This window comes from Atractosteus spatula, chromosome 11, assembly GCF_055471065.1.
Source record: "Atractosteus spatula isolate fAtrSpa1 chromosome 11, fAtrSpa1.hap1, whole genome shotgun sequence".
Lineage (NCBI taxonomy): Eukaryota > Metazoa > Chordata > Actinopteri > Semionotiformes > Lepisosteidae > Atractosteus > Atractosteus spatula.
This window is the reverse complement of record NC_142716.1, coordinates 28,996,315-29,013,587: the sequence shown is the minus strand read 5'-3', so window position 1 is coordinate 29,013,587 and position 17,273 is coordinate 28,996,315. Positions and strand designations below refer to the sequence as shown.

The window sequence follows — 17,273 nt, the reverse complement described above, 5'->3', positions numbered from 1 at the left end:
CCATAGCTCAATGCACAGATCTTGAATTGTCAAAGAGCCTTGTCTGTTTCTTATGATGTTTTTATCCTAAAATGTTATGGCCACCAGAATGTGCCAAGGCTTTGAGGGACTGGGCTAGCCCATGAAATGAGGTAGTGATCAGAGTGTCACGTAGCAGTTCCTTCCGGGCCCTATGCGGACGACGCGATCCAGAATAGTGAAGATACACGAGGGAGAAAGTCATGCAGGAAAGGGTTAGGATACAGGGGGGCGTGTCCAAGGTGAGCTGGTGTCCTGGGGAAGTGAGTCCGGGTGAACAAACAAAGCCAAAGTCCAAACGGGGAATCCAAACGGGAGAGAAGTCCAAAGCCAGGAGATCCATCCAGGGGTTAAAACCATGAGCCGGGTCGGGACCGGCGGGGCAGGGGATCAGGAACAGAAAGTTAAAACCAGGATCCCTGAAAGAACGCTTCGTGACACTTTCCCATCTAGCTGGTAAAATCAACTCTAACTCTGTTTTTCTATCAGGATGGATCACCCAGTCTTGGACATTTGCTACACTCTTGGATTTGCCTCGGCCACTCCTCCCCCAAACACCAGCGCACCATGGACACGCCCCCTGTTTTCCTGCCAGCCCCTAGCATGCCTTTTTCCTCGTGTTTTCTTCACTCTCCCCTGGATTGTGTTCTCTGCATAGGGCCCTGAAAGAACGCTTCGTGACACTTTCCCATCTAGCTGGTAAAATCACTGACTATAGCTCAGAAATTGGGGAGCTGTTAAAGCAGTTCTGTTTGATTAATTCCAATAATTCGATTTTTAAAACACAGGTAAAATGGCACACAGTGAGCAGCTGCTATGTCATTGAATTAGAACAATTTCAGGTTTAATCAGGTGTCATGTGCCCAAATCACTCTGTTTCTCTTATTTAAATACAAAAATTATAGACATTATACTTTTTTAGTTTCCATTCCACCCTTCTTATGTGCAGTATATTATTATTATTATTATTATTATTATTATTATTATTATTATTGTTATTATTATAAAGAAGAAAACTCTTCAGTAACAATCTTATTCTTGTTTTAAACCTGTAAATATGTGTGCACCCTTTCTAATTTAGCATTCGACTAATTCCAAAGCTTCACCCCCAAACACCGATTTTAAAGTAGTAATACCAATATGCCTGTTGTTTTGTACTGTTTGTTAGAATTACAAAAGTATATGTCTTTAATTAGTAAAGTCATGTCTCTAACTACCTTTATAGCCAGCAATTCAGTTAAGAAATCAGTAGTTTTTAACGTTCTTAACAATTTCAGTAATTTCAATTCCTTCAGTTCCTCTGTATATTTATTTATATGAAATGCAGTCTCAGGATTACTAATTTCCACTGCATGAAACATTAAGAAAAATTATTACAGCTATTTTTATCCCACTTTTATTTCCTATAAACAATCTTCTTTGTGGACTTCTTTTAATGACATTATTGAGCACTGTCTGTGTGCCCTTTACATTGTTCTTATTAACCTTTAGCAGTGCTACCAGTGATTTTCATTGCATTCTGACAGCAGAAAGTGACGAAGGGAGGGTATCGGCAGACTCCCCGGTGTACTTGCTCAGGGTGGTCAAAAGAGTTAAATACCAGGAAATAGTGGTACAGGATTTTTAACTCCCATTTCATGTGTCAAACATATTTTGTAAGCTTTAGGTGGTTCAGATATACAGTACTAAAGAATATAGAACTGTAGTCTCATTTCAATTGATACTAATCTATCCTTATCAAAATATACTAGAGATTTGATTGCCACTCTTAATTTATATTGAATACATATTTACATACCAGTGCAAAATAGCATTAGGAATGTTCAAGGCATAAATAACAGAGCCTCAACCTTCAATATACCCCTAAATCAACCTAGCAGGGTTTAGCACTTTTAAAAATGAAGCAACAAATTATAGACTGCACTCTAATCTCTTCTTAGGTAAATACTATTACGATGCAAGCCCTACACTTCATGTGATACCTTGGAAAACCCATAATTATTCTGTGTTATTGATTTTTACATTTGTTTTTATAACAAATTTACATCTGATTTTGTAACAGCTGTAAATGAACGCAGTAAAGCGAAATAGCTCTGTTGTGACCTCACTTTCTGTGTCAAATACTTAATCAAGAGCTGTAAGTTTTGTGCCATATAAAGACACCTATTACAATATGACAAAAGATTCCATATAGGCAGGGTGATATGGGTTATATGTAACTAAAATGAACAAAAACAAAAAAATGAAAACGTATTGATCTCCGGCATCCAGAAAGGAGTGGAATTTTGTTTCATTTATTCCTTGTGCCCCAAGGTTTACTAAGTCCAGTTGACAAATTCAACTCAAAGACTACGTTATCATCAGTGTCATGTTACTTGGTCCTTTGAGTGGTTTATTGAATATTCATGAAGTTTGATTGTGTATATATCTTTCTGATTTAATGAGATGCCTGCTTTTTTTTATTGTGAAAACACTGTTACTTGTCCTAAGATTAATTTTACTGCTGCAGGCTTGGCGCTGATTGGATTTACAAAAGGTGGTTTGAAGAGTCATCCTACTAATTTTGAAGGAATCACCAGACATCATTGGCGCTTGCAGCTAGTTGTAGTGCGCATGGAGAACACTTAATCCTCCAAGTCATGACATCCCTTAGATTACATTGACCCTTATTTATAAAAATAGAAATCAAGCATATTTTTTGTCATCAGGTTTTTGTTAGACAATAACACTGAAACAAAGATTTTTTAAAAATTCTAAAGATTTGAGAACTACTTGATAATGTTTCTTTGTTCAGAATTAATTTTAGTTTGCAGTGCATGCACACAGACAAAGCACTAATATCTACATATACTGCTGGGACATCTCTTTACTTTATGCAGGATGTTTACCATAGTAATTGGTAAGTGGCTGAAACTGTCTTTTTTTCTTTTGTATAGGGCTCATGATTTTCAAATCCAGCCTTTCATTTGTAAGCTGAGGACATTAATGTTGGTTTTAAAAAAGCAGACCTATTGGAGTTTTTATGATAGGTGGTTTTTCTCTCATTTATAGAGAGAAAAACTCCAGGGCAGAAGATTCAGCAACTCGTAGTTCTTTACTTACAAGTCAGAAGTTTAAATGAAACCGAGTGTTTCACTGTGACAGATTAAGCTAGTGGTGCATGACACTGGTTCTCTGGAGCCTGAGGTTCTGAGGGTTTATGTTCTGTTTCCTCTCTGAGCTGCTTAATTGAACTAATTATCTGCTTAATTTAGCAGTTTCCCAGGCCTTAAGCAGTGAGTTATTTAGAGGTACCTATGAAACAGCCTGGGCAGCCCCTCTTGAGGAGTGTTTATTTTGCACCGGTAGGCACTTATAGTGTTTGAAAACCAAACTTTCCAAACAGATCCTCCAAAGCTCCAAAAACAAATTACACAATATAAGGGGTGATTAAATCAGCAGAAAAAATATTTGTAAAAATAGGGAAAACATTTGTTTTTACATCAGTATCAAGAATTGACAGTTCTCCCCCCCCCCAAGTAGGTTAGTTTTGGAATTATGCATCACTGCATGGAATATTTATGATATATAATGGGTTTGTGGCCTTAAGTGGTTTTTATTTGCATTTATAATCCACCTGTATGGTCATCTATGCTGACAGAGTAGAGTCACTCTCCCAATCCAAACTAGTAGGTAACAGGCAAGAGATAATGAAAAGGATTGCTCCTGATTCACTGACCTGTTCCCCTTTAGGTCCCTTACTCCTCTGTGTTCCATTCCAGCCATCTACTCTGATTTTCCCATTTCCGGCTAAAACGCAATACTCTGCAATTGGTTCTAGAATGTTTGTAGACCTAAGACCATGCAGGCAAGGATTGTCAACTACTGGGCCTCTCATTCCATTCTATTTCATGGCTTCGACACATTTAGCCAGAGAATCAAGTGATCAACCACTAAAGAGCTGCTTGAAACAAAACAATGCGATGGTATAGACTGGAAAATCAGCTAAATCGCTTCACCTAAAGTGAGGCCTTATCAGCAAAGACCTATGTACCAACTCCAGACTTTTCCTTTGCAGTCCTTTGTGTTCTTTGTCAGGTTCTACTTTGATTTGTCCTGCACGAAGGGGACAAAAAGGTCTTTGCAAAACCTGAGCAGAAAAAAAAGAATGCCCTTCTGTGTGCTGTAGTCTGCTGTTTTAATTAGCATTGTTAATTGCTTCCTTTGACACCCTGGTGGCAGTACTGGCATTTGATTGTATTGATGACAATGACATTCCCAATTTGTCTGCTTGTTAGTTGAAGGCCTACTAAAAACCATCGCATCTAGTACTGTCATTCAGGCATCATTGTGTCCCGTCTGTTTTGACATTTGGCTGCCTGAAAAACAGATACACTGCTTGATTATGCAGATCATTCAACGAGCTGCACAGTATTTGTTTCATCTCAGTATCACATGTTCTTCGCTGCACTTGAGATGCAGCAAAGCAAGTTATTGATTGAACAAGCATTTTAAAAATATTTAAGCCTCTCACGCACCCCAATGTCAAGAACATTCAAAGATTACATTACTTTCAAAGATATTGACAATGTTAACCCATGTGAGCAATTGACAAGGACACAGAAGCAGAACTGAAAATAGGAGTGGCCTTCTTTTACAGAGAGCGATGGATGTGGGAAATGAGCTACATAGTGAACTTGAAGTGAAAGCTCAAGGATTATTAAACAAGTAGTTGGAGAAGGCACTGGGGTTGTCGGAGAAGGTCCTGCTTTCATGTTAGATACTGAAAGAAGAGGTTGGGGGAGGGTGTTAAATGATATAATAGGATAATTTCTGAAGGAACTAGGGTTTATTAGACTACCACCACCCATCTCAGCCTGGACCAAAGCTATTCCACACCTGATTCCTGCCAGATCCCACTGTGGACAGGGACATGAAGTACAGCTCACGTTTAGCCATTTCGTAATAAAAAAACTATAGAAATGATCCCTGAAGAAATAAGCTTAGTATAGTCTAGTATATCATAGTCTAAACACCTGGGTCTAGCTGCCTGAAACACCTGAAGCATTAAAACACTTTACATTTTGAATTTAGCTCTTAGGCAAAACAATTCCATAACACGAATTATTCACTTAAATACATGAAGCTGCTTTGTGCAATAGTCTTGTACCCATAGTAAAAGAGGAAACTAAGAGTAAATGTAGCTTGGGATGTGAATGATTTACTAGTGTGACACAGGGCCTTCAAAATCAGTGGCAGAATACTCCACATTTCAAAGGGATGTTGTTCGTTCATCTGATTTGCGTTCGATTTTAGCTCTCTTTGGCTGAATGAGCCTAATTTTTTTTTTCTGATCTTATGAACTTAAAGATAAATACACAAATCAATTGCTTCAGACGTTCCCTAATCGTTTAAAGAATTCTGGCCGCTGAGGCATAGAATTTCCTCCCACTATTTTGCTCTCAAGCCACCTATCCTTATGAACACAGCTACTCATCAGCTTTGCTTTGTAGTTACCAAAGGGCCTTTGAAAGACTGGTTTGTATGGTAAACTTTGAATTAATTTGAGTCTTGGCGCCTGTTGGGAAGAAGTGCAAACTGCTGTGTTCTGGCTGGAGCATGTAGCCATCCAATTTGTACCTGCTGCAAAGCGGCAGAGAGGCAAACAGCAGGAGAATAAACCGTTAATGAGTTTGGAGAAGCAGGGCGCTGCCCAGCGTCCAGTAATTTAGTCCCGTTCCCAAGCTGCGCCAAGGGGGTGCGAAGGAATTAGCATGAAAGGAGAGAGTGTCCGCAACAGCAGGAGGCCCTGCTGCGTTTTCTAATGCTTTGCCATCTTTTTAAATTGTAGAGCTGCTGGGGAGGAAAACTGACTTGAAAGCAACATCATTTTTATTTTTGGGTGGAAGGAACTCTGGGGTACAGCAGCCTTGCGGAGGCTTTGAAAAGGCTGTCTGTCCATTTTCCTTCATACTATGAAGGTCATTGTTGTTTAATTCTTTGAAAGCTAGAATATGTCAAAAAAACACTGGGCAGATTACTTAGATAGGCTTGAGCTTCAACTCAATGATCATCTGCTCCCACATAAATGACCATTAACCTTACCTGTAATTTCTTTCAGATAACAACTGGTATTTAAATTATGTAATGTACTGTATGTGAAATTACCTGTCAGTTTGAGCATTTGTTATGCCCACAAACAGATGCTGAAATAAAACACTCTAGTAACAATACTGTTAGGCATCATCAACATTGTTTTGACGTAAACCTAGCGTATAGGCATCAGTGAAATTAAGATTAGCTTTATAGAAAATATGCTGTTGACAGGGTTTTAAACACTTAAAACCAAACATTAGACCAGACCATTTGCAATAAAAGACTAATTACATGAGTATTTGATTGATCATTAAGTCTAACTAAATTATGAAGGCTTTGGACGTTAACCAATATCAATCATTAGTTGTAGTATTCCATGTAAATTTTCTTAGTAGTATTTGAAGAAAAATATTATATAGAAATTCTTCAAGGAATTTAAAATGAAACAAATAAATGTTTCAATGGCTTTTTATTATGGTAATACATTGTTGTAACATATACAACATCAGAAAAGAAACATTTTTAATTCTGCTTCAAAATCACTTAGATATTAGCATTATACAGACATTATAACCTAGAGGCTAAAAAACCTGCCTATAGTGAGGTACTATAAATATTCCGTGGTAGTCTTGTTACCTTTTAATAGATTATATTTCTAATTTCTAAGCTTCTACTAGATTTACCATGTCTAATTTATAGCTGTTTACACTGCATGTTTTTTATGTTTTATCTTGTCCACCTCCCTTCCAACAATGGCTCTGCTTCAAAGGTAGAACAGGTATATTCTTTCAAACACACCAGTTTTTTAGAAATGTAACTTATGAGAAGCCTTGGCTAAAGAATCCAGTTGGAAATTCAATTTTGTGCCCAAACATACAATACCAAACAAATAAATTGGTATTAGTTTGCAGAATTTCTTTAAAAAAGAACGAACATCAATAAAAACAGCTGTGGTTCTGTCAGAAGAGGCATGGCTTTGACACATATATCACTTGGGACACAAAGGTGGATCTTGGCTTCAGAATGCAGTACAGTACTGTATATCTCAAAGTACTGTATACATACAGTATGACATTTTGATTTATATACCAACATAAAAAATAACAACGAAGGCTATGTCTATTCTCAGCACTTGTAGAGAATTGTCTAGAAGCTGAAGCAACAAATTGAAGTACATTTAAAAAATATAATATAGGCAAAATCAAGTTCTGGATATGTTGGAATGTTACACTGTCATAAATAACATACTTTTAAATGTTTCACAAAATATTGCCATGTAAGTGATCTCCAATATTGTCTTAATCCAACTATTATTTTTTTTTCACAGCAGTGAAACTATTTTTAAAATAATGAATAACTGTATGACCCAGTGCTGAATACAGAAATTAAAACACATACAACAAATACAACCCTATGTGCTGATAGATAAATTTATAGCAAATTAAAACACACAGTCACAAGCTATATATCATAAGAAGTAACACAAGCTCCCCTTTAAAATGATGTATTTCAAATTCAAATCTGTCTATGCACAATATAATACTGCAAAAGCAAAACTTTTCCAAATCACAAAATCACAAAGACCCACTCTGCTACTGACTTTGTAGCAGAGAAAATCTTCTCAATTTTCAAGTCAAAATCCCAAGTAATAAGCACAGAAATGACTGCATGGGTCACTATAACAAATTTGAAAGGAGCGCTTCTTTTTTTTAGCTGATCTGATAGGTGAAAATAGCTTTCACTCAGTGGGATCTGATCATTTAGAGATTTGGGAGGTTTATAGGTGTTCTGAACAAATGCCAAAATGTTATCTGTTTCCCTTTGTTTGTCTCTCTGTCAATCAAGTGAAGATCACAACTAGCCCTTATCTGATAGGATCCTAAAGTCTTGAAAGGTTATTTTCACAAACTAAACAGTCTCTGTAGTTTATTAGAATAAGGAAAAGGAAAAGGAAAAGGAAAAGATCCAAAGTTGTAGACATATTGCTACAACTATTGCCTGGAAAGAAAATTTGCATACTACATGTGCTATAACTTGAAAAAAAATCATTTGGAAAAAAAATAAAGTCTAAATAAAGTACGTTTCTATTTTTTTGTTTTAGTTTTGGATATTTCTTACTAGTGTGTGTACTGAGTGAGACATATACTTTACAAAATCTGATGGATCAGACTTGATACCCAAGGGGTTAACTTGAACTCAAGGTCTCAACTAGGCCTACTGGTGGTACTGTCCAAACTTTCCAAGATCATGCAAGATGCTTAAGGGCACATCCTTCCAGACAGAACTTGGAGAGCTGTCTATGGAGAGCTGAGGGGTTTAAAGTAGTGGAAGACGTTAAAACTCCAAAATGTGTAATGATATTAACTGAGCTAACGCATAGTGTTGCTAGTGAACAGCCAATGTTTGTGGCTGGTCTATCATCCCTAACCTTTTGTTTTCTATGTGTGTCTTAACGTAGGGTGAGGAGATGGGAGGACGATGTTTTATTATTTGTTTTTGTTTTTTTTGGATGGAGGCAAAACGTACTGTGCCATCGTTGGCCTTGTGTTTTGGAAAATTCCAAACGCCCTGGCCTTCAGCTCGTGTTCTGGCAGGAGTTCCTTTCCTGCAGGGCTTCTGCAATTCCAACTGTTTTCCATTTGACATGCAGCCACCAACCAGCCAGTTTTCTGGTGCTCCTTGCAGCTGGGCTGCAGATGAAGTCTTATCCTTCAGAACTCTCCGTTCATCACTGCCTTCCAGTAATAGATATGATTTTGTGACATCACAAGCAGAGAAGCCATCTGCTCTCCTCGGGAGCTCAGCTATTTTTGTCCTGTACCAGGCATCAGGGCAGTGCTGCTCAGAGCATGCATGTTGAGAGATGAAGAGGCTGTCATGGCTAAACTTTCCAGCACTGAAAGCAAGAGCCCCTTGAGAAGTGTTTTGGGATGTTTTACAACATTTCAAAAGAACAGATTTAATTTTTTTTTTCGCCAAAGGGAAAGATTTGCTTCTCTGTCTCCTGAAAGTAAATGTAAAACTTCTAATGTGCTAATCTAGGAAGAGACGACACCCGTTTTTGAGACTTCACTATACCAGTTTCTGCCTTCTCTCAAGCTGCTTTGCTAACCTCTACAGAAGGTAACACTCCTGGGATTATTACCTAATACTACCCCACTCCCACCTAGGATTCAAGGAATCAAACACAAAACCCAAATCAAACATTGTGAAAACAAGTATTGTACCTTCATTAATCAATCTCGACTTCCAAAATGCCATTTCATGTACTGGCACAGACACACATTGGTGTGTGCCAATATGGATCCATTCAGGCAGCAGGTTAGCATATACAGTAGTTGAGATTCTCCTGTTACAGCAGTGTGGCTTATAGTACATCACAATGTCTTACTTATTCATCTACTCTTGGTGTAAGATATATGTATACATACATGTACACTATATAACATTAATTATACCACCTACAATCAGATGTATTGTGTCATATATATATATATCAAATATATAGTACAGGTATTTAAAATCTATATAGGTATAGTAAATATGTTTATTCTGTGCTCCTGACATTCGAGATCAGAGAAGATTTTAGCTCAGCTCTTTTTAAGTCTCCAGTAAGTAACTTTTCCTCACGCTGAAGGAAGAGTCTGCGGTAATCAGGGCACGTCTACAGGTCTGGCTGAACATTAACTTCCTAGAGTAATCTGGCACCAGAGGACAGCGAGATGCAGCTGGATGGGAGAGGGAAGTGATTCTCCTGCCGGGACTTGAGGTGCTGCAGCATCAGACAGATGGGCTGTAAATACGGCAGATGAAAGCCGAAAAGTAAGGGGCCCGACAGCCTGCTGACTGACGAATGGTGGCCCACGGAGACAGGACGTTTCCAGGCCAAGGTGACTGGCAAAACGCACACTGAACAGCTGAAGCAGTGTGGGCAGAGAGGGCGATGAGATGCGTCATGTCTATCCAAACTCTGCATGATGGGTGAGACCATGCCTTGCTAATTTTTATATCAGTTTTGTTCTGCTGTGGTTTCTCTCGTGGGAAGGAGGCCAGCATATGATTCGCTCCCCTTACGGGAGTGTGGTCACTAAGGTAAAAATAATTGATCATGCCTCAAATGCAGTTCTAACCTCACCAGGTTCTGCCTGCCTAGGTATGTCATCAGACTGGATAAGAGACTTTCACCCTAGATGGAATTTCTGTTTCTGAGACATTTTGACTCATCACACAAAACAAATTAATGAAAAAAAAATGAGAAAACTGAATTATCCGTCCTTTATCTGTACTCTTTACCTCTGCTGCATCGCTTGTGAAATTCAATTACAGTGTTCCAGTTGGGCAAATTTTGCTCTGGCATGAGTCAGAATGGACAATGGAAAAGAACGCCACATTGGTCATGTGTATCATCTTATCATCTGAATTACCACTAAGAAAGTTTGAAGTTTAGATTAATATACTTTGCAAAGCTTATCTCTTATGGAAACGGTTCTCTACTCCTTATGTGAATGCCTATATGAATTTCATACGTTTTGTGGATCACCGAATGACTAAGGCCAATGAACCCTGGCAAAGATGTAAACTAAAGCCAGTCCTAGAATATTACTATAGAGTAGCGTTGTTGGCGTAGGAATCTTAGCCTTGTTTGAGGTAGTGAGCTCAGTTTTGGTCTCCATGCTGTAAGAAAAATGCTGCTAATCTAGAGGAAAAGCAGGTAACCAACTAAACTTAACTCTGGGCTGAAGGGAAGTCTGAAAATTCTGACATACACTGAACAAACAAACCCCGGGATCATTTTGAAGATCAGCAACAACACAAGAACATGCAGAAATCCAGTTTAGGGTCATTTAAGCCAGAAAACAAGAGCAACTGTTGTGGGAGTCTAGAAGCAGTCATGTGGTTGAAGCCGAAACTATCCTTTAAGAAAAGGATAGTTAGAATTCATGGGATATTAAACTAATAACAACCAAACAAGCAGAATGGGCCAAATGGGCTCGCTATTTTAGAAACATTTTATTGTTCTTAAGTAATTTCACAAATTGAACCTATGCAAAGACTAGCACCTGCCTATTGCCGAAATCCAAACAGGCCGGTCTGAGGCATGAGAATGTAAAGAAGGTCATGAGAATACCTGGTTATTACAAAAATGCCATTTTTGTCTGTGATATCAGTGGTACTTTAATATCCTGCCAATTTAAAAACAAATATTTGAAATTCCTGAAGATTTAGTTTAGAGTTCCAAAAACTGCTTCATATTGGTTTGTGAGTTAGGTATACTGTATAAGAGAGGATGGTGTGAAATCTTATCTAGGGCTTTGGGTTGTGAGATCATCTATCAAGTCACTAGAGTTACATGGTTTAGCATAGCACTTACCCTTATGACTCCTTAACATCCAGGTGTGAAGAGTGGTTTCTTGGATTTATTGGCAAACTGGCAAACAATGGTTTCATCCTATCCAAGAAGATCCAAAAGGAATCTTGGACTCTTAGGCTTCCGAAATTAGGATAAGATCTTGTCTTATAATCCACTTATAGTAGGTTACTGAAAAAAGCTAAATTACACATTCAGTGGATATAAAAAGTCTACACACCCTTATTGAAATTGCAGGTTTTTGTGATGTAAAGCCAGAAATCAAGATAAATCATGTCAGACATTTTTCCATCTTTAATGTGACCTTGCAACCAACATAATTCAAGAGAAAAACTGGTAAGTGTGCACCCCCCCAACTAATACTTTGTGGAAGGACCTTTTGCATTTATTACAGCAGTAAGTCTTTGTGAATAAGTCTCTAGCAACTTTGAACACCCGGACATTGCCATTTTATCCCACTCTTCCTTGCAAAAAAGTTCATATCGCCAGGGGATCTCCTGTGCACAGCCCTCTCTTTAGGTGAGTCCACAAGTTTTCTATGGGATTGAGGTCTGGGCTCTGACTGGGCCATTCCAAGACTTTGATCTTCCTTTTCTGAAGCCATTCCTTGGTTGACTTGGATGTGTGCATTGTGTCATTATCATGTTGGAAGGTGAAATTCCTCTTCATCTTCAGCTTTCTGACAGAGGCCAGCAGGTTTTGTGCCAAAATATCTTGATATTTGGAGCCAGTCATTATCCCATCTAAATTCACTAGAGCCCCTGTCCCAGCTAAAGAGAAGCAGCCCCAAAGCATGATGCTTCCACCACCGTGCTTCACAGTAGGTATGGTGTTCTTTGGATGATGAGCTGTTGGATGTTCTTTTTTGTGAGAAATGGCTTCTGTCTTGCCACTCTACCCCATAGCCCAGAATTGTGCAGAGTACGGTAGATTGTTGTCACATGCAAGGAGTGACCAATACCTGCCAGAATTTCCTGCAGCTCCTTTCATGTTGCTGTAGGCCTCTTGGTAGCCTCCCTGATATGTTTTCTCCTTGTCCTGTCATCAACTTTGGAGGGTTGTCCTGATCTTGTCAATGTTCCCATGGTGCCATATTTTCTCCACTTATTGATGATAGTCTTCACAGTACTCCATGGTACATCTAATGCCTTCGATATTCTTTTGTACCCCTCTCGGTACCTTTCAACAATAAGATCCTGTAGATGTTTTGTCTTCTCCTTGCGAACCATGACTATCCCAGTAGGATGCAACCACGAAAGTTTCAAGGAAATCCTACAGGAACAGCTGATTTTTATTTGAGGTTAATCAGAATCACTTTCATTAATGGCAGGTGTATGCTACTTACCTTTGGACATGATTTTGAATGTGATTGGCTAACTCTGAACACAGCTACAGCCCCCATTATAAAAGACTTATGCAACCAGGGTGTTGTACGTTTTTTAATTTCAATTATTTTTCCTAATAATTATCTATTCGTTTTTCTCTTGAATTTTGTTGGTTGCAAGGTCACACTAAAGATGGAAAAATGTCTGACATGATTTATCTTGATTTCTGGCTTTACATCACAAAAACCTGCAATTTCAATATGGATGTGTAGACTTTTTATATCCACTGTATGAACAATCACTTTGTACAAAAGTGGAAAGAAGCTTAATGTTATGCAGAATGGTATTATTTCTCCCATTTTATTTTATTTTTTAATTTGCATTATTTATCATTTTAGCACACCTGTGTTGTGATTGTACTTTTTGACGGACTCATTTCTCTTTCATCCATTTTCAGTTTAATCTCAGTCATTTCCACATTTGCAGATGCTTACAGTAGGTGTGACGTAGGTTGCGCTCAGCTTGGCGGATCGCAGCACTGTCTCCCAGCTCTTGGGTCCTGGGTATAATCCCAGGCTGCAGTGCCTTCTGTGTGGAGTGTGATCAGTCAGTCCTCTGGTCCATATCTACATGGAGTTGAGCCAGGTGTTCTTGTTTCCTCCCACCTTTGAAACAATTGCTAGCTAGGTTTTTCAGTATCTCTAAGTTGTGTGTGTGCACCCTGCGATGAACTGGTGACCTGTGCAGTGTGTAGTCCTGCTCGCGTTCTATACTCTAGTTCTGAGAATAATGGAGTTTCTGATAATGGATGGATGTGAAACAGAATGAATGTACTCACTTTGAGTTTTATTCCAACTTGAGGTGGATGCACTGGATAGACCTCCTGATGCCTTAAATACGCTGAAATGGGAACATTCTGTAGCTCCCACACGCAGCACACAAGCATTTACATTATGGTCATTTTGTGGAGTTTAAACAAGTGATATCCAGGGCCTCATCTGCCAAACACAGCTTTCTATGATCTCAGAGGCCTCTAAAGAAATGAAATCCCACAATGTATTTTGACTCAAGGCTTCAAAGAGCAAACGTTTACCATTTCTCAAATGCCTCCTGAAATGAGAAGAAAGTCCTCCCATTGCCCTGTGCTTGGCCCTGGTGTGTTGAAGGCCATGAGAAATGCAGTTTGGTTCTGAAGCACCTAGCAGCCCCAGGTTTTATGATAGACTGTCTAAAGTTATTGATGTGCTCAGTAATACGGTAGAGGGAGAGGATGTTATGAATTTAAATAAAGCCCAGGCTGTATGTAATTGTCAGTATTAGATGCTTTCCACCTCTGTATTTTTGGCTGACTTCACTAGAATGTAGTTGATTTACCAAGTCTTAATGCAGAATGCAATGGGCTGTCCATGGTTATTTATCCTCTCTATTTCTGGACTGAGGACTTGCCTGTTATTTACTGCAAATGGTTGCAATGGTTCTGGAGGAAAAAAAACAAGAGAGATAGGATTTTTTAATTTATTTTTTTCAATTAAAGAAAAAGGCTCAGTCTTCAAGATTTAGAAGCTCTAGGAGACAGTGTCTCATAAGTCCAGTGGGACTGCTGGCCTGTGAAATCTGAAAGACAGCTGAGGTGGAAGTAAGCCGCCTTTTAATCAATGTTAAAAAAGCCCCTTTCCAAATAGCCTTGGTTCTTATTTCCAAGCAGGGTCACAGATTCATTTTCCTAAAAGGATAAAACAATTGCAAATGGCATGGTATTGTTTAAGTCCAATCAGCTGGTATACTTTTTTTTTTAACTGTGTGAATGAAAAGAAAATTGACGCAGGCCGTATGATCACAAAACAAAGTTTTCAAACAATTTAGTCAAAAGAGAGAAAGTACTATTTCACAACCATATACGGCATTTTTGAGAACTTTTTAGTTCAGTTTCAAATTTAAATCATGTTTAGATGGAACTCTACCATAGCAATTTCAGAAACAATGAAAAGGTTTTATACAGGATAGCTTTTAGATGCATGTTTGAAGTATGAAGGATATTATTTTGAAGTGAAAATGTAAACATACTGGAAAATCAGGATAAAGACATGAAATGTTAGTACAAAAACAATTGAGAAAACATGTCACTTATTTGAGGAGGGAATGTGCACAAGATTCAGGACTGTGGTAATGTTTCTTTTCAAAGTAACTTGCCAGGTTGGCTTTCAGAGATAGCACATAATGAATCTACTTACAGTAGATTCCCTCAGACAGGAAGTGAAAGGGCTTTTTTCCTTAACCTGCGTCGCTCAGACATGAAGCTGGGCAGGAATGTGGCACGTACCTTCCTCGATTACTACAGACTCAACAACCTGACAGAAGACAAGCCAGCATGTCACAGCTACAGGTACAGAAATGATTCTTGTGTTATGGGAAAGGCCCTCTACACACTCTGTGTGCTTAAGCATAAAGTAGAAGACATAGCGCAAATGCTAAATGGGAAATATCATCTTTGCTTAAATGCAGTCTTTTCATTCAATGGAGTGGTGGCAGAGAGCATTAGCAAGTAATCCTGCAGTGCCTATTATAAGTGTTTAGTGTAGTCAATTAAAGTAAAGAAGGAATAAGGTGGTACCAAGTGCAGCTTTTTTGGAAGAAATGAAAACTTTGCTCTTCTTTGATGTAATCTAGCTCTGTCATATTCTTCTTTACAGCGGCTCAGATCTTTCGTCCAATGCAAGACTGGGAAACAGCCATAGAAGTGGGAGGAACCGTGAGGGAGAGACACTAGACAGAAGACGTCATGGACTTCGAGGAGACTCTTAGGCGAGGTTTCGGCTCCCAGCAGAAAACTTGTTGTTTTGCTCACAATCAGTCTAGACTAGACAAGACAAGAGGTGATCCACCAAGCCTGTTGGAAAACAAAGCTCTCACGCATCTGGAAGAAAGAGCTACATCATACAGTGCTGGCAAGATGGTGTATAGAAGTGGTCTCCATCCCTGGTCCAGTTATTCTTTTAGGTTACCCTACAGTATATCACATGTTTTTAAAGATTAGGAACATTTGTTTAAGCAATTGATCATTTAAGCAAGTAATGTTTCAGTGAAGGGAACACTGGTCCTGGAGCGCTGAAGGATATTCCAATTTTTCTTACAAACCACCTCTACATAACTTAATTGATCATACCACCAGTTTAATTGATCATAGTTAAATTGTTTTAGGCCTTTAAGCTTTTAGGGGGACGGGCCTGTAAAACATTCTGGACTAAGGTTCTCCAAGATGGACCAGGAGTGGAAATCTCAGACACCTCCAAGAATACAGTACAGTGAAAATGCGACCAAATGCTAACTGATGGGCAAATTTGTTCTTTTTTTTATCAAACTACTTTTATTTTCTGCAGTCTTGGATTAGCCTGGAGTGTATGATGTAGAACCTCAGAAAAATCTACTAGCCCACTCTTTGTTTTAATATGGAAGTTCTGTACTCTGTACTTCATTTAACCTTTGATTTTGCCTTTGTCAGAAATCATATAACTCGACTACATGTTTTCCTTTTGTGTTTACAGGTGAAGTGTTATTGAACATTTTTTTGTTTTGTTTTTCTTTCAAGAGAGCCATATAAAACAGGCCCCATCAATGCGTAGAAACAGCAAGTTTGCACAATTCCTATGAGGTCCATTTGACTCCTTTTGGTCAACTTATGGGGCATAAAAATCTTTTTGCCTTCTAGCATATGGCAATAAATGCTTTTGTGCCATTGTGTAAGATATGAAACATAGGGTTTTCCTTCCACCAAATGTGTCAGGGAAAAGAAACAGCCTAGGCTATCAGTCATAAGCAGCGTGAAGAACAATGTATTTTTCAAACAAGTCATTTGGAATAACGGAGGCAATCAGTCAGAAACAACATAAACAAATGACTTTCGCTTTACGTGGCAGGCACCGAGATATACAGTGCTAATAAAAATGAACAAGGACATCCGTTCACTGATCCTTCAATGGATATTTGTGTCAAAAAGATCTCAGCTTATTTGCAGTGGGATATGAAAATGTAGATGAGTTGAATAGCAGTGCCGCACGATTTTTACGTTTTTGCAAAATACTATGTCAATGGCCGGGCCTGATTTTTGCCTGTCATTCATTTCTCTTTGAATAAAAAAGTGTCTGCATTCTCCAGTCTGGATTCTTCATTCTTCAGTTTGCCTTTTAATTCCTGCATAACTTCCCATGTATACTTGTGCTTGAGTGTTTAAAGATCTCACTTAAAACAAAGCAGCTTTAGGTTCCACTCATGTTCAGTTTTTAAAGAGACAAGCAGAATCTAATCCCATGATGAAAGTAAAGGGAGAGAGTTCAATTCACTGTGTTTTGGCTGTGCAGTCTCCCTGAGAGAGAGGGTAGAAATAAAGGGAAGAGATGTGACACGTAGAAACAAAAATAACTTTTTACTTTTGAGCATGGGATTACCCTTGGCTTGTACAATTAGAATAGTTTATTAGAATAGAGGCACGT

General features: G+C 38.5%; 1 protein-coding gene across 1 annotated transcript in view; it reads left to right on the top strand.

Moving 5' to 3' along the window:
* Positions 1-16,927, top strand: part of agbl4 (AGBL carboxypeptidase 4) — a 32,265-nt gene extending 15,338 nt beyond the window's left edge. Inside the window, exons 3-4 of the mRNA XM_088928025.1 lie at positions 15,076-15,169; positions 15,477-16,927. Coding sequence (XP_088784151.1) covers positions 15,076-15,169; positions 15,477-15,588 — 206 coding nt within the window. The 3' untranslated portion in view covers positions 15,589-16,927. The remainder of the gene's footprint in view (positions 1-15,075; positions 15,170-15,476) is intronic.
* Positions 16,928-17,273: the final 346 nt, after the last annotated feature.